The sequence below is a fragment of the Artibeus jamaicensis genome, unplaced genomic scaffold, assembly GCF_021234435.1.
Source record: "Artibeus jamaicensis isolate MK-2021 breed Jamaican fruit bat unplaced genomic scaffold, CSHL_Jam_final contig_548, whole genome shotgun sequence".
Taxonomy (NCBI): Eukaryota; Metazoa; Chordata; class Mammalia; order Chiroptera; family Phyllostomidae; genus Artibeus; species Artibeus jamaicensis.
Window position 1 is genome coordinate 6,704,752 of NW_026521883.1, and position 25,673 is coordinate 6,730,424.

The following is a 25,673-nucleotide window of genomic DNA, read 5'->3' on the forward strand; positions in this document are numbered from 1 at the left end:
CACTGAAGCAGGCCTTACTTCTGCCGGACCCTGTATATGCAATTTCCATCCCAAAGTCGGGGGAAAATGTGAAGAAATAATGGCTAAAATTTGTACATACTTAATGCAAGCTAAAAATACACAGACCCAACAATCTCAACAAACCCTAAGTACATAAATTATCAAGGAAATTACATAAAAACTCATCATAATCAATCCTAAAATGAGCCAGAGAGGTCAGTTCTGATGTACAGAGGGATAAAGATTTTATTATATTATTATTACTTTTTAATCCTCACTCAAAGATATGTTAATTGATTTGAGAGAGAGAGAGAGAGAGAGAGAGAGAAACACCCATCAGTTGCCTCCTGTACGGACCCTGACTGGGGGTCAAACCTGCCATCTGGGTATGTGCCCTGACTAGGAATCTAACCTGTAACCTTTTCTGGTATACAGGATGATGTTCCAACCAACTTAGCCACCTGGCCAGGGAAAGGAATAAAGCTTATAAATGACAGTAAGCTTTTCAATGGAAAGAATGCAAGCCAAAAGACAATAAAATAGTACCCTTAAAATACTGAAAGAGCAGTCAACCTAGAATTCTCTCTCTAGCAATAATGTCTTCCAAAATGAAAGTCAAGTATACACTCTGCAGATATGAAAAAGCAGAAAGGATTTACTGCCAGAAGACTTGTGCATTATAAGAAATGTAAAAGAGCTCTTCCTCAGTTACAAGGCAGCCAACATGCTGGGGGCCCAGAGACGGGTTTGCTGCAAAATCTATGTGACCCTGCAGAGACTCTTCAGGAAACGCCACCTCAAACAAGAGCTGAAGCTGATGGGCCAGTATGGGCTTTGGAACAAACGGGAGGTCTGGAAGGTCAAATTACCCTGGCCTACGTCTGCAAGGCTGTCCAGGGGCTGCTCAGGGACGCTGGGTGAGAAAGCCCCACAGCATCTGTTTGAAGGCAGTGCCCTCTTGGGGTGCCTGGTCCACATGGGGAGCTGGACGAGGCCAGTGTGAAGCCAAATAATATTCTGGGCCTGAAGATCAAGGATTTCTCCAAGAGGCACCTACAGACCCTGGTATTCAAGCTGGGCTTAGTCAGCCAAGTCCATCTACCACATCCAGGTGCTGACTCACTACCTCCACACCCAGGTCTGTGAGCAGGTGGTAAATAAACATCCTGTGCTTCACTGTCTGCCTGGACTCCCTGAAGCACTTCGACTTCTCCCTCCTGTTGCCATATGGAGGTGGCCAATGCCAAGAAGGCCCAGGGTAGGGTTGGAGCCAGTGATGACAAGGAGGATCAAACCTACACATCTCCCTGAACTGGTGGAGTGTCTAGTTTTCCAGTCAAGTAATAAATCAGATCAACACTTAAAAAAACAAAAGAAAGGTAAAAAAGGAGGGTCTTCAGACAGAAAGGAAATTATACCAGATGAAAATCTGGATCTATACAAAGAAATGAAGAGCACTGGAACTGGTGAAAATGTGAGTAAATATAAATATTTCCTTCCCTTTTCAATGTCTTTAAAATACAAAGCAAAACCAGCAACAATGTGTTTTGGGTTTTATAACACGAGTATGTAAAATCTAATTACGAAGGCCAGGATGAGAAAAACAACATCCACTATGTAAAGCATATTATGTGAAGTTCTCATGTTATAAAGTGGTACAATAGTACTTGAATGTATACCACAGTAAGTTAAAGTAACTCTAAGGCAACTGCTAAAAAAAAAAGGACAGAACAAACAGAAAACAAAGAGGAAGGATGATAGGTTCAAATCTCATCTTATCAATAATCATGTGAAATGCAAATAATCTAATTGCCCCAAATAAAAGTGGAGATTATCAGACTAGATTAAAATACAAGGCCCAGCTATAGCCGCCTACAAGAAATCCATGTCAAATATAAAGACTCAGCAGGTTAAAAGTAAAAGCATATCATGCTAACAGCAGTCAAAGCTGGAGTAGCTATACTAATATCAGAAAGTGTAGATTTTACAGCCAAGAATAATACTATGGATAAAAAAGGTCACTTCATAATAGTAAAGGAACTGATTCATCCAGAGGACATAACAATCCTAAACGTATCTAACAGACCTTCAAAACATATTAAGTAAACCAATGATAAAACTGTAAGGAATAAACAGACAAATCCACAACTACTGCTGGAGATTTTGACCCCCCCCCTTTCAATAATTGATAGACACGTTGATAAAACTCAGTGAAGATAATTTTAAACAACACTATCAGACAACTTGATCTAACATTTATACAATACACTTTATAACGGACTACACATTCTTTTCATATCCACAGGAAACACCAAAATAATTCATATTCTGGGCCATAAAAATCTCAATAAAGTTAAAATAATTCCAGTTATACAAAGTATATTCTCTGACCACAACTGATTTAAATTAGAGATCAATAACAAAGCTACCTGGAAAATCCCCACATATTTGGGAACTAACCACTTCTAAAATCTAATGAAAAACTCTGCCAGTTTTGAAGTAATGACACATTTATTTTTTCTAGATTATGACTATTATATACGCATCATGTTTTTTGCCTTCACTGCCAAAAGCTCAGGTATAAGCAAGAAAGAGTAAACAGAATAGTCGCATCTACTCTTAAATCATTCCTTCACTCAGCTCAGTTTGACCATCTAGCACGTTGTAAAATTTAGAGATACACAGTGAATACAATACGGTCCTTGTTGGGTCTAATGAGTTGTGTATTTGTAAACCACTGCTGTTTTTATTGATTGAAAATCTCTCCTTTAACACTTCTTTTAAAATGTGTCCTCTTTACAACTGCTTTTAATCCTTTCCAGAAACAACTGTAACACCTTTGCCATACCCATATAAACAGTCATGCACAAGAATTTTAATGTTAGCCTAGGTTACATGTAATTCGAAATGTATGAAATTATGAATAATTATAATGTACATGCAAAAGTCAAATGAGCTTTTTGTGGCTGATTTAAAGCAGTGCTCTGCTCTCTTGGGGTTTACTACCTAGAGTTGACTGTCTTTAAACATATCGATGGCAACGATCTAAGAGTTCTGACATTAAAGGACAACCAGCTCGACTGGAAGGAAAACACTGCCCGAGTGCTGGAGGTGTCCTCGGAGTGGAGACAGGCTCAGTAGGTACGGAAAAGAACCGGGTGCCCGGGTGGTGCATCAGAGCTGCACTCAGTGAGCTCGGGAAGGCTGTGACGGAGACGGGCTCCACCATACCTACCCTGGGCACTCTCTGAACCTCGGGTTCCTCCTCTGTGAAATGTGGGGCTTCCACAGATGATCTCTGAGATCTCTTTCAGTTCTAGAATTCTGTGAGCCTACTTGGTTGGAATACCAAAGAAAATATCCCAAGAGAGAGCGCTGTTGTATCTCCTCACCTAAAGCTACTTGAGTTATTAAAACTGGACTTTATATTGTCACATAACACATTACAGGTGTTGTATCAGGTGTACTATGGAAAAAGAACTCAATTACACTGAGTCTTTGCTTTGGTTTAACCTTATCAAAGGTATAATCAACTGCAATTTAATTGTTCAGATTCCTAGTTTCTAGATAAAAGATGCAGAAATATATACTACATAAGTGTAAGGGAAAGAGACTGAACTCTCACTGGGAATAGCTAAGAAAGCATCATGGAGGAGATGAACCGTGAAAGGATAGACGGAAATCAGAAAGAGGAGCAATGGTAATACTTGTATAAAGGCTTCCTGGTGAGGCAGAGGACATACACTTTGGAGTCAAATGGATTTTGTTTTAAATCCTGGCCCTGGCTGTTTCAACTGTGTTATCTTGAACAATTCAGCTTTCTGAGTGTCAGTTCTCTCAAATCTAAAATGCACAGGCTTACTTTGCAGCTTTTAAGGATTAAAGATAATAGTTATATGACATCTAGCATAGTAACTGGCATACAGTAGTCACACAAAAAATAACAGCTTTCATTATTAAGCGTCTAGAGACTAGAGATACAGGGCGTGACAAAAGGTCACAGACAGGTAATGCAGAGGGTGTGGCTGTAAAGTAGGAAGGGGCTGATCTGAAGAGGACCTGACCCGTTCCGGGGGTGAGGCACAAAGCAGGCTTAACCAGTCCATTAGCTAAGAACCCAGGGTTAGAGGGTCAGAAGTGGGGTTCTGTGGAACCTGAGGAAGCCCAGGGTTCAGTCAGAGGTACAGTTCAAGAGAGCCCATTGGGAAAATCTCGGATAAAATGAGGGGAAGATGAAGCTCCAACAGCCAATGCCAGAGATATTAAGCCGCGAGTGGCAGGGCAGGACCGGGATGCTGGAGCCTGGCGGGGATGAGGCATAAACGAGGTAGCAGGTGAGGAGCATCTTAGGTAACTGCCCAGAACATCCATGAGCTGTGTACAGCTCGACAGCTGGTGGGTGCGGTGCTGGGCTATTTCGGAATCCGGTAAAGGGTCAGACATCTTAGGTTTTACAATGTACTTGATGAGGGATGGGGGTGGGTGCCAAGATGGTGACGTGGTCAGACCTGTGATTCAATTTCTCAACTCTGGTGGCAGAGTAAAGAGGCACAGGAGAAGAAAAAGATCAAAGTACAATGATGAAACTGTTATAAAAAGTCCAGGTATGGGGTAGATGAGCCTGATACAGGGCCCAGGCAATGAGGACGAGAACAGAAAGAAAGTGACAAATGGACGCATTTCAGGGAAAATTTCCTACAGGTTATGGTAATTTACAAGATGTCAGAGATATAAGGAAAAAAAGGAGTGAATAACTACTAAGGTTCTGAGCTGCAAGACGAGGAAGACAGTGATGCCACTTAGCAGGAAACCGAGTAAGAAGTGGAGGCAACAGTGATGAGAAGACTCGCCACACTAAGTTGCTACTTAAAACATCTTCAGGAGCTTGAATGTTACAGCAGTGCCACAGCTTCCACCAAACCTGAAACTTTCATTTCCTTTTCATGACTGCCTGTGACTCAAGCTAAATGTAGAGAAGTGGGAGGGGGTGTAGAAGCATCAAGAATGTCATGAATTTCATGGAATTTACACACCACTTACCTTTACAGCTAGTATTTTCCCACTTGGGACATGATATGCTCTATGGGAAGAAAGAACAATAACAAAATTACTTGAGATCACTAAACAACCTAGACGATGGTTAAGAACATAAGTGTAAATCTGAACACATCTGTAGCAGTGGGATATGTGACACTGCCAAAGAATACTAATAACATCAGTAATTTACATTTCTATTGAACTTAATGGTTTATAAAGTGATTCATTACACATTACCTTAAAATAACCCTCTAAGGTAATAGTGGCATTATCATTCTCCTTTTATGGATGAGAACTTTGAAGCATAGAAAAGTTAAGTAGTTTGCCTAATGGCACAAAGTCAGTAAGTGGCAGAACTATACTTCAAATCCAGGTCTTCTGGCTCTATTTCCTTTACAACACACTGTCTGTGCCACTGAGAGCGTGGGAGTGGGGGAGCGTGTCAGTGTGTGAGTGTGTGCAGAGGTCTTCTCTAGCCCTATGCTAAGCACTAGACAAAGCCATACAAAATGGGAGGCTTTCCTTTTGTTTATTTCAATTATACATACACATCAACTATATTCCCACATTTCATCAAAATAATATGAAGTTAGCTATAACTTAAGATATAAATTCATATAAGAAATCACAGGTTTGTAAGATTCAAATATGTGGTTCATCCTTTCCTAAAACTGGCATCTCTTAATATTAAAAAAGCTTCAGAAGAGAGAAAAGTTCAAGTGATGAGATATAGTGAAATAACTACAATTTAAGTCAAGAAGTATGAATAGATTCATTCATAAAACAGAGAATAAGGTTTGCAGAAGTAAATACCATTATTTCATCAAGACCTTTTGTGTTTCAATGAGATGTGTGGCCTTTCCTACATGTACTGTAAAGACCACCCATTCTGACCATTATCCAGAAATAATCTGCCTCATATAAAAAATTCTGAATGAAGCACGCAACACAAACAGGCACTGTTACTGCACGTCCATGAGAGTATGAAGAAACAAATTATTTTGGAAGAATTCAAGTCTCACTCCACGGAGGATTCTGCACGTTAACCGAGAGCTGATTGTTCTTCCTCTCCCCTGGCTGGTGTTAAGTGGTGAGGGGCAGGGAACGTGGGGAGGAATGCAATTCAGCTTGCCAGGAATTCCCCGTCCTCAGATGCCAAGTTACAAAATTTTACCAGGTTTCCAATTTCTACTACTAAGCAGTAAATTTAACTTAGTAGTAAAAATTGCTCATTTATTTTATTATTTTTTGGAGCTATCATTTTTTGGACTTTTGACATGTAACATTATCTTAATTTCGGGTATATAACAATGATTTGATATTTATATATGTATATTGCAAATGACTCACCCCAATATGTCTAGTTAACAACCATCACCATACGTGATTACAAATATATATATATATATATATATATATGCATTCCATTATTACCAAATGAAAACATTTTCTGTTGTTCTGGCAGAAGTATTTGTGTGGTTATTCTAACAAAATTTTTAAATAGCTTTACTGAGATATAATTATATATGATGAAGTTCACTTGTTTTAAGTGTATAATTCAATGATTTTTAGTAAATTCACAGAACTGTGCAATTGCTGACAAGTATTTTTAAAGTGACAGACTTATGGAGGTAATTTTGTTATTAAGAACCTATAAGGAGTTATAACTTTTCACATATAATAACGTTACAAATTCAGGTAAGACTAGGAAAAACATGTAAATGTATGTAAGTATCTATATATGAGTGTTATAAAAAATTCATTCTGCTTTTCCTTCTTGAGTGGACAAAGGTTGAGCCAATTTTGGAAAGTAAACTTAACCTTTATTTTATCAATTATAGAGAAATTATATCTCATTTAGAGGAAAAGCAAGATTATAAAATTTGGCAACTGTTCACTTTACCAGAGTTCTTTAATCTGTAAAAGAATCTACAGACTTTCTCTAAATATCAACTTCCCTAGTATATATAAATACTATTAAGTTTATAAAACTTAAGTTATTTAAAATTTTTTATACTTTATAAGAAGTGATGTTTTATAAGTAGAACCCCTATATTATAAAGGGTTTAGAATACATTACCACTTACTTCACTATCTAACGTTAACATCAGATTTACAACATGAAACCACATTATGATTTGATTCATTATGTATCTGGATTCAGGTTAATAAAGTGATATATAAAGACATATGCTGTATTTTCCTCAGTGCCTGGCAGAGAAGTTGTTGGACTAAGCTAATTTGAAATGTGATTTGAAGAAATTTAGCAACTTTATTCCATGTAAATATAGGTAATATGTAAAATTTAATAATGATATATTATTTTTCCTCTTGCATACCACAGAATCCTCCGATTTCAACTGTTAAAAACACTCTGTATTAGAATCACTAACCACAGACGCAAATGTGAAGACCAACAGCTGAATGCAGACACAAGGACTCAAAACTTATAAAAGAACAGTACTGCTACTTTGGACAACAACCTGGACTTTTGAGACCAACAGCAGCGATAAGTGAATGACCAGCAGACAGTCTAATATTTATACCCCATACTCAACAGTTTGGTAACTTAATTAGCTTGTCAAGAAAGCTGATCTCTTTTCCAAAAGAAAGGTCTCTTATTTCCAAGTGAAATACAAGGGGAGGCTTGATGATTTAATTATGATGCACGCTAATTCATCCATGGAATTTTGGGTTCGATTTCGAGCAACAAAGATGCTGTGTGGTTTGGTTTACAGTGCAATGACAGTACCGATTTAACATTTAATCATCAAGGAGAAGTGGATGACAAAGGCAATACCAGGTATGAGTGGAGTGTGCCTCTTAACTTTGCAAATGGCATTCTGTCTGGAGAAAAGGAATTTGTTAATTTTCGACGGATACTGCATCTCAATAGTCTTGACCTTCTGCAACACATTAACTGTAAAGTGATTAATGAAGTTTGAATGGAGGCTCTGGTTACACCAAAAGACAACTATACACCTTTGCATTCTTTTAATTAACAGCTAACACTTTGAATTAGTTTGCTGTTGCCACAGTAATTACCTGTCCCAATCAGTGTGTGGAGAAAGCATTGCATGAGATATTTTCGGTGCTTGGTCTTGAGTGCTCCATTGTGCTTGGGACCAGCACAGACCTTCAGGGAATATTCCTGGCCCTTAGAACTAAGCAGGCAACACACACACTTTAAGATGGCAAAAGCTGGTACCTTGCTTGGTATAATTTTTTTTTTAGCATTTCAAATAATAAAGAGCCCAGCAAAAGAGAAGAACATTTATTATCCATACTTTCTTTCTTTTTTCATTTGGAACAACTGGTTCCAGATAACTGACAAAAATGGTGATGTCAACTGTTAATTCTAGCAGAGTACAGAATTAGAAAAGTTACTGAGCTAGTAGGAAATATGGAGACTTGTTGGGTCTAATCCTTTCCTTTTACACTGGAAACACCCAAAACTCAGGTTAAAAAAACTTGTCTAAACTCACACACTAGTCCATGGCAAAGCCAAGACTGGGACTGTGGCAGAATATACATATTTTCATATGTAAAGGAATCATATAGTAACGTTTAAGTTCTCCTCACTGTGTTCTAAACAGGGGAACTCATAATTCAAAACTCACAGAGGTGTGGCCTACTTCAATCAGGCGAAGGACCACCATACCTGACCCTCTCCAGACAAGAAGTGTCCTGCAGTCACTGCCGACTTTACCTGGGCAGGCAGAGCGAAGGGTGGAGGCTCTGAAGTCACTGCCTGGGTTCTGATCCCAGCTCTGCCACTTCTTAACAATATAAACCTGGACTATTAGTAAACCTCACTCTGTCTCAGTTGTCTCAAGTCTGGAATGGGGAAATCGGTTCCCACGTTACAGAGTTGTGAGGATTCAGTGAGGTAACATAGGTAAAGCGTTGCAGACAGGGCTGGCATGCATTATATTTTGAGAAACTGGAAGTGTTTAGGGTAGCTAGGTGTTCTGAGAGTAGAAACTACTGAAACAGACTAACAGCAAGTTAGCTTTAACAATGAAGACTGGCTGTAACATATCATTTATTAAGAAAAACCAGTAGAATTACTTATGCTGAACCAACTTTGAGGACAAAGAATTAACACAGCCACCTGACATGCAATGGTTACGCCATGATGATTACAGTTCTAGACTTCTCGCCGTGCTCCTCTCGTGCCTGCTGCTGTAACTTACTGACGCTGCGAACAGATGTGGTCAGGGCCACATCTGCTGAGGGGCCGTCTCAGCAGAAATCCACCTGCAGTCGCCATGGCTAAATGCGCCCCTTACGTTTTTCATTCCTCTTGGGTTAAATGAATAGAAGAAACCTAAGTTACCCTAAAAAGAATCCATATACCTTCCTTTAATATTCAGTTGACTCTCGAACAGCATGTAGTGGGGGTGCCTGCACACCACACGGTCGAAAACCCAAGCATAACTTCTGACTCCCCCAAACTCAAACACCCTCAGTGTCGGAGGGAGACTGCTCCCAGGGCCTCCACGGATACCCAAATCCATGGATGCTCAAGCCCCGCCCATGAAATGGTACAGAACAATGCATCCAGTCAGTCCTCCACACCTCTGGACTCCCAAAGGTGGATTAAATATGGCACAGGTATTTGCTGGGGAAAGAATCTACATATAAGTGGACCCACAGAGTTGTTAACTCATAAACTGTAAAATTTTGAGGCCTCTCCTAGTCTTCAGATTTTAGTAGCTCTGTTGTAACTCCTAGAGTACAATGCAAATACTGCTCATCGAGTCTGTCTCCCATACTTGGCAGAACTACCACATCTGATTATATATATTTTTTATACTTCGTACAAGTCCTGGCCCATGGTAGGTACTCTCTATTTAATAAACATTCAATGAAAGATTATTACTTCTGGATGAAACAGAAACATGCCACTTGGATGGTATTTTACAAAGAAATTCTACACACATTTAATTAATTCCATAATCTTATGAACAGGATTTATTTTCCCCTCAGCTTTACTGAGATATAACTGATAATGTAACATGAGCAGGAATTATTTTTTTAATTTTTATTTAATTTTAATTTTTAAAATTATTTTTAATTGATTATGCCATTACAGTTGTTCTATTCCCCCCTTCATTCCCCTCCACCTTACCCCCTGTCCCCACCATTACTCCCCCTTTAGTTTATGACCATGTGTCTCAAGTTCTTTAGATTCTATATTTCCCATACTATTCTTGCCCCCCCCCATCTATTTTCTATCTACTGTCTATGCTACTTATTTTCTGTACCTTCTCCCCCTTCTCCTCCTCCCACTCCCCTGTTGCTAACCCTCCTTGAGATCTTCATTTCTTTCATTTAGAATGGAAGGACAGATAAAGTGCTTCTCAGATAAGATCAAATTCAAGGAGTTCATCATCACCAAGCCCTTATTATATGAAATATTAAAGGGACTTATCTAAGAAAAAGGAATTATTATCAACGTACCCATTTGGGTATATTTCTGAATCAAAAGTCCTTACAAGGACGCCAGGCTCTAGACCTCGGTCAGCTCACCAGTCCTTCCTCCTGCTGGTCTCCCTGAGACACAGCACTCTCCGCAGGCCTGAACCGCCTGGCTTGCTCCACCCCTTCCTTCAAGTCTAGTGTTAGCTCCTTGACTGTGCTATATGAAACAGCTCATTCTCTCGTTCTTCAGTCTTTATAGAGCTCATCAACATCTAATTCATTACTTGTCTCCCACCACTAGAAAGCAGGCTCCATGGAAACAGGGACTTTCATTTTTTTTCTTTTGTTCACTGCTATATCTCCAGTGTCTGAAACTGTGCTGGACACATTTTATAAATATTTGTTGATTGAATTAATAAATGTCCTTAATTGCTACAGGTTTATTTTCTTAAGACAGTTTTAAAATTTTCTAGAAAACTGGCCATTTTCTGTTTTCAAATTTGTTGTTACAAACTTACTCATAGTATCCTCTTATTTTTAAAATCTCTGCTGTCTAGAAATATGTCCCCCCAACCAGTTTTATTGAGATACAATTGACATGCATTACTGTGTAAGTTTAAGGTGTACAGCATAGTGGTTTGAATTATATACATTATAAAATAATTACCATTATCAGTTTAGTTAGCATCATCATCTCATACAGCTACAATAAAAAGAGACAGCAATGCAAGAAAAAGTATTTGCATTGTGATGAGAAATCTTAGGATTTACTCTCTTACCACCTTTTCTATGCCACACAGCTGTGCAGTGTTAACTGTGCTCACCATGCTGTCCCTACATCCCCTGTACTTACTCATCTCATAACTGAAAGTTTGTGCTTTCTGACCATCTTTCTCCTATTCCTCCTTTCTTCCCCTTTGCCTTTAAATACTAATTTGTGTGTGTGTGTGTGTGTGTGTGTGTGTGTGTCTTTTCTCTTATACTTGATCAGTTTTTCCTAGAAACCAGCTTTTGGGGTTCTTGAATTTTAATTTCATTAATATTTTTTTCTGTAGTATTTCCTTCCTCCCATTTCCTTCAGGTTTAACCCTCCCCCCTCCTTTAAAAATTTTCTTCAGGTGGCTGCTGAGCCTATTAATCTTGTTTTTCTTTTCTAATGTATGTACAAAAAACTATCCCTTACAGTATTTTTTTATTCTTCAATTATAAATATTTTATTTCTATTATAATGTATTTTATGACTTGTAAGTTATTTATGTGTGAATTTTAATTTCCAATTGTATAAGGGGTTTAACTTATTGATTTCTAAACTAATTGTATTATAGTCAGAAAAAGCGACCTACATATTACAGAGAGAATTACAGGAAAACTTGACAAACCCATAGACAAAGTGGGAGAATGTTTCTCAGTAATGAACAGATCAATCAGATCAAAATTAATAAGGTATACAAGATCTTAACATCACAAAACAAGCTAGTCAATGATCCTATATGAACCCCTCTGTCAATCAAACTGAGAATATCCATTATTTCCAGGTATATAAAATTTATTTTTTAAAAAACTAGGGCACAAAGCAGGTCAATAAAGTACGTAACATAGAGGTCACTTTTTCTGACTATGATATATGTCAGGGAGTGGAAATGCAATGAAAATTAAAGCTAAGGATATAGAGAGTGACCAAGATTAGAGGTATGCTTTTTTATATTAGGGTGGGAGGTCCAGGGATGCCTCTCTCAGCAGGTGACACATGAACAGTAAAGGGACACAACATTTACATATCTGGAGGAAGAGGACCCTAGAGAGAGGAGATAGTGTGTTCAGAGGCCCTGATGTGGAAGTGTGTGTTTGATGTGTATGGAAGTGGAATAAGCAAGGGGGCTAGTTGTAAGAGATGAGGTTAAGAAAGGAAATGAGAGGCCAGACTGTGTAGTGCCATTTAGGCCAATGTAAAGACTTTGACTATTATTCTCAGTGACATGAGAGCCATGGTGAGATGAAGGAAAGCTCACACATATTTTAGAAAGATCATTTTGGCTGGTGGGTAGACAACACACTGTAGGAAAGCAAGGATAGAAACTGGCAGACTAATTGTGAGGCTACTGTAATAATCCTAGCAAGAGATGCTACAGGTTGGGAGTAGGGTGGCAGGAAAAGAGTGGTGAGAGGTGGTTGGCCTCTTAAAATAATTGTGAGGAAGAGCCAGCTACATTTGAGAATAAATCTGGTGGTGTGAGAGAAAATGGAGGATTAACAGTGACTGTAAAGTTTTTGCAGTGAGCAACTTGAAGAACAGAGTTTCCATTTACTGAGAGTAGAAGAACAGTAAAGGGAGCAGGTTTCAGAGGAAATCCAGAGTTCAGTTTTACCTGAATTCTGAAATGCCTAAAAGATATATAACTGGTAAGTAGATAGATATAAGCCTAAAGTCCAGGAGTGAGGACAGGGCATCATCAACAGAAGATGCTATGTAAAGCCACAGGACTAGAAAAGCTCTCTTGGGACTTACATTAAATAGAGAAAAGGTCTGAGGACTGGACTTGAGGGACTCCAAATTCAGAACTCAGGAAGATGAGAAGGAACCAGTAAAGGATATGAGAAGGTGCAGACAGGAAGCTAGTGACAGAACCCTGAGAACAGTGTCCCTCAGGCTCTGAATGTTGACTGGTGCTGTATTATAGTTCCCATACTGCTGAGTGCACTACCTTGCAGAGAGCAGGTATTCAAGAAACATGTGGGAGATCCAAGATAGCGGAGGAGTGAGTGGAAGCTACACTAACAACCCCCCAGGACTGATCTGGAATTGCAACTAAATTGTAGAGAAAGAATCCAGAATAACCAAATGAATGAGAAGCTTATAACCAAGGACAGATGAAGAAACAAGTTCACCACAACGTGACTGGTACGCAGTGCAGAGAAGATGCAAGAGGGCTGGCTGGGTTCCCAGACAGCAGCTGAAGTGCTGCAGGGATATTTCAATGGCCGGGGTGGGGGTTCCTCCTGAGAAGTGTGGGGGTTAAACTCCAAGCTGAGCTAATAGCCTACAGCACCAGAGCTGAGAAGGAACCCGGATAACATCCCCCTGTGAAAAGCAGCAGTGTTTCTGTCTGTTAGGGAGAAATGGCTGGAGATACAGAGAGCCTCTTAAAGGGCCAACAACACAAAATTTCTTTTGCATATATATGATGCCTCCAAGAGACCCAATCAGATGGAAATATATGCACAGACTAAAAGTAAAGGGTTGGAAAAAGATATTTCATGCAAATGGAATAGAATAAAAAAGCTGGGGTAGCAGTACTTATAACTGACAAAATAGACTTTAAAACAAATGCTATACTAAGAGACAATGACGGACACTCCATAATGATAAAGGGAACAATCCAACAAGAGGATATACCCTAGTAAACATTTATGCATCCAACACAGGAGCACCTAGATATGTAAAGCAAATCCTGATGGATATAAGAGAAGAGATCAACAGAAATATAGTCATAGTTGAGGATTTTAACACCCCATTGACTTCGACCGATAGATCTTCCAGGCAGAAGATCATGAAGGAGACACCGGCCTTCAATGACACACTAGATCAAATGGATTTCATCGATATTTTCAGAGCCTTCAATGACACACTAGATCAAATGAATTTCATCGATATTTTCAGAACATTTCACCTGAAAGCAGCAGAATATACATACTTTTCAAGTGCAAATGGATGTTTTTTAGGATAAACCACATGTCGGGACACAAAACAAGTCCCAATAAATATAAGATTGAAATCATATCAAGCATCTTCTCTGACAACGATGCTCTGAAATTAGAAGTCAATAACAAGAAGAACAATGAAAAACACACAAAGACATGGAAGCTAAATAACATGTTATTAAACAATGAATGGGTCAACAATGAGATCAAGGAAGAAATCAAAAGATACCTTGAAACAAATGAAAATGAGGATACAACAATTCAAAAATCTGTGGGACACTGGGAAAGTAATCCTGCGAGGGAAATTCATAGCATTACAGGCCTATCAAAACAACAACAACAACAAAAAACCCAAGGAAAAAGCTCAAATAAACAATCTAACTTCACAGTTAAAGGAAATGAAAAAAGAACAACAAAGACCAACATGAACAGAAGGAAAGAAATAAAGATCAAAGCAGAAATATATGAAATAGAGTCTTAAAAAATGATACCTAAAATCAATGAATATAAGAGCTGATTCTTTGAAAAGATAAACAAGATTGAGAAACTTTTAACCAGATTTAGCAAGAAAAAAATAGAAAAGAACCAAATAAATAAAATCAGAAGTGAAAGAGAAAAATAACAACTGACACCAAAGACATACAAAGGATTGTAAGAAAATATTATGAGCAAATATACCAACAAACTGGACAACCTAGGTGAAATGAGTAAATTCCTAGAAACATACAGTCCAAAAGTAAATGAGGAATAATCAGAGAGTCTGAATAGACAGATTACATCTAATGAAATTGAAGCAGTAATCAAAAAACTACCAATAAACAAATGCCCTGGACCAGATGGCTACACAGCTGAATTTTACCAAACACGCCAAGAACTAACACCTTTCCTTCTCAAGCTATTTCATAAAAATCAAGAGTAGGGAAGACTCCCAAACTCATTTTACAAGGCCAGCATTACCCTATTTCCAAAACCAGATAAAGACACTACAAAGAAACAAAATTATAAGCCAATATCTTTCATGAGCATAGATGCTAAAATCCTCAACAAAATATTAGCAAACCGAATACAGCAATGCGTCATAAAGATCATACGCCATGATCAACTGGGATTTATTCCGGGAAAGCAAGGTTGGCACAACATTTGCAAATCGATAAGTGTAATTCACCACATAAATAAAATGAAGGATAAAAACTACACGATCACATCAATAACTGCAGAAAAAGCTTTTGATAAAATCCAGCACCCATTGTGATAAAAAACTCTCAGCAAAATGAGAACAGAGGGAACATACCTAAACATACTCAAGGCCATATATGACAAACCCATTGTCAGCATCATACTCAATGGGCAAAAACTACAGGCATTCCCCCTTAAGGCTGGGAACAAGACAGGGATGTCCACTTCATCTTTCTTATTTAACATAGTACTAGAAGTCCTAGCCACAGCAATCAGACAAGAAGAAATAAAAGTCATTCAAGTTGGAAAGAAGGTTGTCTTTATTTGCAGATGACATGATATTGTACATAGAGAACCCCATTGATTCCACCAAGAAACTACTAGAACTGATAAATGAATGCAGCAAAATAGAATACAAATTAATATCCAGAAATCAGTTGGTTTTTTATATGCCAATAATGAACTAACAGGAAGGGAAATCAAGAAAACAATAGCATTCATAATTGCTTCAAAAAGAATAAAATATTTAGAAATAAACCTAACCAAGGATGTAAAAGACCTGTACATGGAAAATTATAAGACACAGAGAAATGGAAGAAGATACAAATGGAAGCACATACTGTGTTCATGAATAGGAAGAATTAACAACATTAAAATGTCCATACTACCCAAAGCAATCTATAGAGTCAGTGTAATTCCTATCAAGATTCCAACGATGTATTTCACAGAGCTAGAACAATTTCAAAAATTTATGTAGAACCACAAAAGGTCCTGCACAGCAACAGAGATCCTGAGAAAGAAGAACAAAGTTGGAGGAATCACACTACCCCAATATCAAACTGTACTACAAAGCCATAGTAATCAAAACAGCCTGGTACTGGCATAAAAACAGACATATAGATCAATGGAACAGAACAGAGAGCCCAGAAACAAACCCATACTTTTATAGTCAATATTTGACAGAGGAGGCAGACACACAGAATGAGGTGAAGATAGTTTATTCAATACATGGTGTTGGGAAAATTGGACAGGTAAGTACAGAAAAAGGAAACTAGACCACCTTCTTACATCGCACACAAGAAAAAATTAAAAATAGTTCAAAGACTTAAATGTTAGACCCCAAACCATGAAAATCACAGAAGAAAACACAGAGAGCAAATTCTCAGATTTCTACTGCTTGTAGAGATGTTTTGTTGGCTATTATCTTCCCAGGAAGGGAAAGAAAAGAAAAAGGTAAACAAATGCGACTGAAAACTTTTTGCACAGCAAAGGAAAACATCAACAAAAGAAAAAGACAACACACAGAATGGGAGAAAATATCTGCTGATACATATGATAAAGTGTTAATATCCAAAATTTAGAAAGTACTTACAAAACTCAACACCAAAAAAACCCCATTAAAAAATGGGCAAATGACCTGAATAGACACTTTTCCAAAAAGGACATATAGATGGCCAATACACATATGAAAAGATGCTCAATGTCACTGATCATTAGAGAGATGCAAATTAAAATCACAATGAGATACCATCTCACCCCTGTCAGAATAGCTATCATCAATGTCAACAAACAGCAAGTGCTGGCGAGGATGTGGAGAAAGGGGAACCCTTCTGCAGTGTTGGTGGGAATGTGGACTGGTGCCACCACTGTGCAAAGCAGTATGGAGATAGCCCAAAAAATTAAACATGGATCTGCCTTTTGACCCAGAACTCCCACTTCTGGGTATACATCTGAAGGAACCCAAAACACTAATTCAGAAGAACCAGAAGCACCCCTATGCGTACTGCAGCACTAATTACAATCATTAAGCTATGGAAGCAGCCAAAGTGTCCATCTGTAGATGAGTGGATAAAACAACTATGGGACATTTACACAGTGGAATTCTACTTGGCCATAAAAAAGACAATTTTACTCTTTGCAACAGTATGGATGGACCTAGAGAACATTATGCTAAGTGAAATAATCCAGTCAGAGAAAGACAAATACCATATGATTTCACTCATATGTAGAATCTAATGAACAAACTGAACTAATGAGCAAAACAGAGACAGACTCATAGATGGAGAGCAGATGACAGCTAGTAGGGGGTAGTTACACGGTGGAAGGATCGAGCAATAAGGAAAAAAGATTCATGGACAAGGACAACTGTGGTGATTTCTGGGGACAGGGAGGTATAAGGGGATTAAATGGTAATGGAAAAATACAATAAAGATTAAATTTAAAAAAAGAAAACGTGACTGATTTTAAAAGTACTGCTTGGGGACAAATAAAACTGAATCTAATATCTGCTGAAACTTCAAATACGGGTCTGGTACAATACATAAAAGCTAGAGGTTATGCTCACCTTCATGTAAATACTAATGAGAACTTTTTAAGAGATGTATCATTCCAAAGAATAAACTGAATTTCTTTTAAGAATCTTTAAAAATAATAAAGTAAGGAAAAGAAATTTTTAGAAGTCCCACATTCACACAGGACATAAGGGAGAAACAACCTGTATTCGTATTCCAACATCTGGACCTCCACGCAATTTTATGTCATGCGTAAATCAATTGCATCTGTATTTTACAATGTTTACGAAAAGTATTTATGCTTAGAATTTCAAATTCTAGGAGAACCAAAAAAAAAAAAAAAAATGAATCGTCCCAGCTGACTCCTGTTCACAAAATAAATAACCTAGAGCTGATCATATATTTTCTGATAAAGCTTGTACAATCTCAAACAATTAAATTAGGCATCTAATTTCTTTGGTGCTATTCTGCATGTTAATTTCCAAACATTCTAATCAAGTTACTTTAAATTATGAGCAGAAGTAATTTATAATAGGGAGTATCTATGGTTCTCTAGTGATTGTGAGGTAGAATGTAATTTAATAATAGAGGGGCTGACCTATGATCCAAATGTAAGTAGTTTGTATTTCAGCATAAACGATAATGATGTTATAAATGTCAATTTGTTGGCAAAATGGTCATCAAAATGAGTAGGGAAACACTTTTCCCCGTTTTACTTCTTGGAGCAAGAACCTCAAGAGTGACTGTGTGTATGACGACTTTCGATCCTGATGGCAAAACGAGAACACGGAAACACCCGCCCTGGGAAGGCAGCAGGGCGTTCATTCACATGCCATGTGGAAGCGATGCCACCGCCTTAAGTTCTACTTCTCACATAACACACTTGGGAGAAGGTTCGTGAAAAGAGGGACGCAATTACTGAACAAATTATTTATAGAGTGCTATCAATTGTTGGACAATTCTCTAAATGAATGGGAAACCTAAGAAAATAATCCAGTTACTAAAATGGTGAAAGTAATAGTTCGGAGCTGGCCTAAGAAATACCAGTAATTAGAAAGGAATGGTCTTATTCTAGGTGAGCAGGAAAGAATGTGATGTTTGTTTATTTTGCTCATTGGGTCTCTTAGAGAACAGGTCCAAGGCAAGAAAGATGGTAAGCAAAGGCTGTTTTAAAGTACACAGAAGTTACAAATGCATTTTTTTGTGCTATTGGCTTGCTTCAGAGATAGTAATGGCTCTCCTAAGTGATAAAATCAGTTCTCTGTTTTTCAGGCAAAAATTTGACAGCTTGTGAATTCCCTCTATGTTCTCTAAATGCCACACAGGATGTCCACCAGAGGTGGGGTGAAAAGCAGGACAAAGGAAAGGAGACAAGGTGAAAGAGAAACCTCTCTGAGATCTGATTCGTTGTGACAAAGGGTTTGACTGGGAGTAGAGAAACCATAGTCGAACATAAGATTTCTGACTAGTTATCCATTTTAATTATTTATGCAATTCTTAATTTTTGTTAGTATGGAAAGAGTTGGCCATACTGAGATTTAATTATTAAATCTACTTCCTTATTACAAAGATACAGTATTCATTAAAGCCAGTATGATATAAGATCACTGTTTTCCATACCTACAGATGCTGTGTTCTTGCTTGTAAGATCACATTTCATTTCCCCCCCCCAAAAGTTAACTAATTTTATGCAAATTCAGACTAACCAATGAAAGTCTTCTTTCATTCCAACACTTTATAGCCTTGGCACAAAAGAAAAATTAAAACAAAAATAAAGGAGATGATAGACATTAAAGGGCTAAATGCACCACTAGGAGATAAATACCCAGCATGAGGTGATACATTTAAAAAAAATTACTGTTATTCTGTCACAGTTGTCCCATTTTTCTCCCTTTGCCCTGCTCTGCCCAGTCCACCTCCCCCGCTCCCACAGTCAATCCCCACACTGTTGTCCGTGTCTATGGGTCATTCATCAGAGGTGATACATTTTGAGTCTCCTATTTAAAGTAAGGAACCTGAGAGTCAGCTGAATAACATTTTACCTAAAGATTAGAAGGCGGAGCAATTTTGAAGCCTACACCAAACCAAAGTGCATAAATGCTTGTGAGTATATACATACACATGTAAACAAAATAAAAACCTTTTGTTATCTTGTGAGATTAATTAACACCCCCACGTCATCTTTTAATGCAACAACATGTTTTCAGTAACCGATTGCAAACTAGCTGTGGTTCAGTTAATGAAAAACTTGTTTTATTGCTTTGATCGTTTTAGAGATTTGTTCTCTTCGCAGGTTTCTTTGGGGTGGATTTTACCAATATGTTACACACTAAAATAGCCATCCACAGAATTCAAATAGTTGCAGGGAAATCAACACTGACAGTTGTTGCCTTCCATAATAGATAAACACATTAGCCAGGCTCTAGCTGTTAAAGTAGGAAACCCAAAGCAAACAGCAGTTGTAGAAAGCCGCTTTTATGTAGACTGTGCTAGTTCAAATGACAGTCTATGCCAACCTTCCTTCTGCATAAAAAACCCATTACAGATGCTTGACTACTGACTGCAAAATCATTTGTTGTCAAACAACACCCCCCCACCTCCACAGATAGTTTAAGTGTCAAACCAAACACGTCACTAGGTTACAGGTATCAACAACTCTCTCGAGGTGGTGATCATACTTAGGGCCTACAAACAAACCCGGCATGTGATAGGAGGGAGGAACTTGGCTGGGTTAGAAAAATTTCCAGTCAGAGGAAAGCTACTGTAACTCTGCATTTTACCATGTCTTCCTTCTATTTACTCTGGTTATATGCCCCTTTTTACTCCCACACCTGTCTCAAAGTTAATGTGGTCATCACTGCCTACATATTTCTTCCATAAACTGATGGGCCTGGTTCAAGCCTTTAACACTCCCCATACCAACTAGAGTGATGTCCTTTATATATGGTCTAAATACCTTTGAGATCAAGGAAGCTACCATCATAGTGATCCCTTATCAAAGGTTCTGAAAAAATGTAATGGGAAAAACAGAGATGAGAAATAAAAGCCTGAAGAATGAAAGAAAGAAATGGAGGAGTTAGGCAATACATGCAGGGAAAATAGGAACGCCTTGAGGATTAACTAGCTAGGCAATTTTCCTCCTGAAATGTTTTCATTACAATGTAACCTCTGCTCACAGTTTCTTGGTGAAAAACCAGTAATATATCACTTCACAAAATCAGGTACAAAAATATCTTTTTCAAAATGCTTCCACCCTGGCTGGTGTGGCTCAGGGGACTGAGTGCCAGCCTGTGAACCAAAGGATCTCCAGTTCGACTCCCAGCTGGGGCACAAGCATAGGTTGCAGGCCAGGTCTCTGCTCGAGGGGCACATGAGAGGCAACCACATACTGATGTTTCTCTTCTTCTTTTTCTCCCTCCTTTACCCTCTCTCTAAAAATTTTTAAAATAAATAAAATCTTTAAAAAACCACTTCCGTCTACTAATAATTAATATTCTATTGTGCTTTATAGTTTATAAAAAGTTTTTTTTTATAGAGAGAAGCTACTTGATTTGCAAAATCATGTGTAGGGTAGATATTCTTATTACCCCCACTTGGTAGGTAAGGAAAGGAAGATATTAACAACTGTTTCAGGATTCTTATCTGATAAGCATGGGAGTGGGAAGTAGGTTCAAGTTCTCTGTAGCCAAATCCAATGCCTGTCCCCAGAAGCCCCTGTGAACAGATGAACTGGCTGCTTCTAGATCCTCTGACTCCAGTTGTCTTCAAGGTTCTCTGGATATGGTCAGTGTTGATTTTTAAAAAGCAATGGGAAGAATCGATTGAGTGACTCGCTTTTCAGAGTTGCATTAACTTTTTCAGGCCACAAGAGTACAATTTACTAAATTACCTCTCCTAGAACACTAAATAGGACCCTAGTGGGTCAAAGAGTAAATGCACCTCTGAAAAGTGAGCCATTTATTCCCTTCTTCCCTGTAGTACCAGACGTAATATGTCCCCTATGACAGAAATATTAACCCATTTCCATTAAAAACTCAAGAAATTGTCCCACACCAGAGAAAATGAGTATGAGGAAGCTTCCCTGGGGAAAAAAAAGGAACAATCTCTCTTCTATAACCCTGCCCACAATATTGCTGAAAAGTCAACATGTAATTATATGAAGATACTTGTTTTTTTTTAATTCATTAACAATTCATTTTAATCCAGACCTCAAAACAGAAAAATCTAAATTCAAAGCTAATGGTGTGCAGGGGAGAGATGCGTAGGAAATTGTGAAGGCTCGTCTCCTCCTGCACTGCAGTATGTAAAAACGAAGCTCAAGCATTCATCTTGTTTATGAAGTAAGTTACAGAACCACAAACAGCTGTTCTTTCATATATCTCATTATAGTACAGCTTATCCCTTGCCTGAAAAAAAATTCCTTGGCTCGCAAGTAAGTATATTATTACTTCTCATCTCTATAAAGGCAATATACGCTGAACACATACACATTTTCGAGTTGCCTTTAGAAATAGCTACTGAGTTAACATTTGTGAGATACCTTAACAAAGCCAAACTAAGTTTTCAGCTTTGTTAGTCTCTTACTCTTCTGTAAGATGGCTATGCAATGAAAATAAGATAACTTTAATTTAAGAATCATCCAGCTTCTAATTAAACTGCCATAGGCAGCTGGTTGGATAAGTTTTAATCAGTTTCAATCACCTATTGATTGGTATACTGAAGCCTAAAAAATTAAAAGTAAAAGATGATCGGGGAATTGCCCCATCTCAGAACAACAGTAGAGGCCTCTGTAAATAACTCCTCTTTTAACCATCAGCTAAATGAACACTTCGATACTGCAGTACAAAGTCTCCTGCAAAATTACTTTAACTAACAAGCAGAAATTTATCAGCTTCAGCCAAAATCAATGCTGAAATCAATTTGAACACTGGTTGTGTCTAAAGGGGCTCATTGGCAATTTAGGGAAATTACACCATGTAAATGCCTGTGCTTTAATTGAAGAGTTTCATCAACTAGGCTGTGATTGCTGTCCATTCATTTATTTACTTTCGCTGCAGCTACCATTCTGCAAAGGAATAGCTTTTGTCAGGCTGAAGAGAGGCACTTTATCTTCATTTTGTGCACTTTTGTACATAACAGACTTCATGAAATGGGCATATCATGACTAGGGTCAGAACAAACCAGAAAGGACTATTTCTTTTAACTTAAAAACTGAACACTCAAACTGCCATTGTAAGTTCCACCATCTGGGAATAGTCATATTTAAACCCCAAAACAAGAAGGAATTTGAGTGACTTCCCTGCACAGGGCACTGTGCCTCTCTATGTTGAGGAGCTATATTTTGGACAACAAACATAAAGTATTTGAATTCTAAATGCAATTACACAATTCTTTGAGATACCTTTAATGACTTCCAAAAATGCATAAATTATATTAGAACATCCTCTTAAAAAATTAATCGAAATGTTGCTTTACAGCCTCTGCGATTAGTCAAGAAAAGGTGGTGTTTTCCAATCCATTCAAGAGATTAAGGCTTAACAATGTCACACACATTTTTAAAGCAAGATTAATGGGAAGACAGAGGAAGCAGGGTCTGTGTTGGAGAAAGAAAACTAACTTTCTTACAAAGACCAGCAGCCAAAGCACCAACAAGATTCCAATGATTTAAATACACAAAAAGAACACTTTCAAAATCATGAGCAATGAAAAAACCCAAAGATATAATCTCTGGAGAATCACACAGTGTAGAGACATTTTTGACGTTGGATTGAGTCAGTTACTTCAAATGTTACAAGGTCCAGGGAAGAAGGAAAGAAGAAAGACAGCTGGCTTGTTCATATGGGTCATCTGTAAGGTATAAGCACCCAGCACAAAAAATAAAAAGTGTAATTGCAGTTATACTTTGCTAGAAAATGCCAGCAGAAATCCTTACACTTGCATATAGTCTGCTTACCCTAGCTCTCCTCCCAAAATCAAAATGTAATTATTTACTAGGAAGGGATTAAGAAATAAGAAAGCACTGCATTTCAGTGGTGATGCCTACTGCACCCAGCTGCAGTCCATGCTGCTGGGGGATTCACCCTGGGCAGGTGAGGCGGCCGGTGTGGAAGAGGAGGTGCAGCCACCAGGATTCTGAGCATCGCCTGTGCTCCGAGTGTGAGCAGGCAGGCGGGCCTGGGGACATTTTACTAAGGTTTCCCAGGAAGCAGGGCAACTGTTCATTTGCCCTTTTGGTCTCTTACCCCAGCTGTTAGACTCTGCAACACTAAGAATACCTTCAAACCAAGTTAAAAGGAAGAAGAAATAAGTGGTGTCAGAAACTTAATTTGGTATATATATGTATTTGTGGTAAAAATTCATTCCAAATGTTACCTGATACATCTACCTACCACTACATTGTTCCTACCAGTCTAAAGTTTCAGTAGCTATACATGTTATTGCTGAGAAATGTAAATATGTATTTTTCATAGTTTTTAAATAACTTTTCTAAAAAATTAATTATGGTTTAATCAGAGCTTTATGTTTATTGACTAAGTATATTGTTACATTTTGCTGCTACAATTAGCAGTCATACTAGAATCAGTATGTTTGAGAACTTTATACAATACATATTTTCCAAATACACTAAGCTTGTTAAAATGCTATATTGATTATGCCCTAAAGCAAGTTCTAATTTTGTCTGAACAGTTTTTATTTCACTATCTGAACTCACAAAAAAACCCCCACTAACTCTGCTTTTAGAAATAATACTGTACATTTTTCTTTTGTTATACTGACAAGAAACAGTATAAAAATTTTAGAGTCAAGAGGATAAGAGAACACCAAGTCACATTTAAAACTAAATTAATATTAAAATAACTTTACGGTTACTATCTACACCCTAAGTCTTTATTGCTATTTCTCCTCTAATTTAGTAATCTACTCCTCTGATTTAATGTTAGTGCACAAATCAGAACCTAAACATATTTCACTCCAGTAAGGCAGCAATTTAACGGAAACATGGTCTCCTATATCAAAGTAACCAACAACAGAGCAGTGAAAAAAACTGTGGCAGAAAGTTATACACAATAAATGCCTTTTGGACTTTCCAGTGAATTATTTTCCAAAAAAGCAATTTAAGTAAATACCCCAGATGCTACAGTATACCAATATTTGCTTGTGCTATATGCCAACCAAAAGACTACAATTTCCTAACATATACTGTGAAACTGCTAAAAAAATTAATATGCTTTATAAATCAAGAAATGTACCACCTCCAGTAGCATAACCATACAATTAATCTCAGTATGTAATTATTAAATTATAGATTTTGAAAGTAAAGAGACCCAAAGGGCAAACCAAATAACAAGTTGCAACAATTCTATTAGCCAAGGCATGGTTGTTTTAACACTTACTAAAAAGTCTCTAAAATTAACAGCTAGAGATGGCACGTCACTGAGTTGCAGAATTATGTATTAATTTATGTGTTATGCTCAAACATAACCTGCGTTAAAGATCGGGAAACTCAAGGGTGAAACAGAAAGCCCTAGCCCGAGAAGTATTCTCAAGTCCTGGCCGAGGCGTCAGGAGACCTGAGTCCTAGTCTTTCCTTTCCCCTCCAGCTTTCACATTAAGGCAAAATTGACAAATAAAAACAATATATATTTAACGTACACAACTTGGTGTTTGCTACTGAGTTCTAGTCTTGATTTGACTTGGGTGTGCCACTCAACCCTTCCAAGCCTCGCCTAAAAAGGTGGGGTGGTAACCAGACTGGCCACGCCTTCTCAGCAGGGGCTCAGCAAGGCCTACGAGACCCAGCATGGCCAGGCCTTGCCCATATCTCTGCTCTCCCCTGAGCCCACGCGACTCCAACCATGCTGGCCTAGACACACGCTCACACTCATCTTAGGGCTTTTGCCAAGAATGGGTTCCTTCTTCCAGGATGGCTCTTTTCTCGGATTTCTCTGTGACTGGCTCCTTCCCGTCCTCAGGTCTCAGCTCAAATATCACCGCCAATAAGCCTTGCTGAGCACTTTACATTCTTTCTTTTTTTTTTTTTTT

The 25,673-nt window shown here is 38.0% G+C and overlaps 1 protein-coding gene and 1 pseudogene across 5 annotated transcripts in view; one reads left to right on the plus strand and one right to left on the minus strand.

Annotated features, from left to right (window-relative positions):
• The window catches only part of MAP2K5 (mitogen-activated protein kinase kinase 5), a 256,131-nt gene that overhangs the window by 164,468 nt on the left and 65,990 nt on the right, over positions 1-25,673 (minus strand). For all 5 annotated transcript variants that reach the window (XM_053670162.1, XM_037155695.2, XM_037155694.2 and 2 more), the window contains exon 9: positions 5,041-5,080. In XM_053670162.1, the coding sequence (XP_053526137.1) occupies positions 5,041-5,080 (40 nt within the window). The remainder of the gene's footprint in view (positions 1-5,040; positions 5,081-25,673) is intronic.
• Positions 725-1,262, plus strand: LOC128628145 (40S ribosomal protein S9-like; annotated as a pseudogene).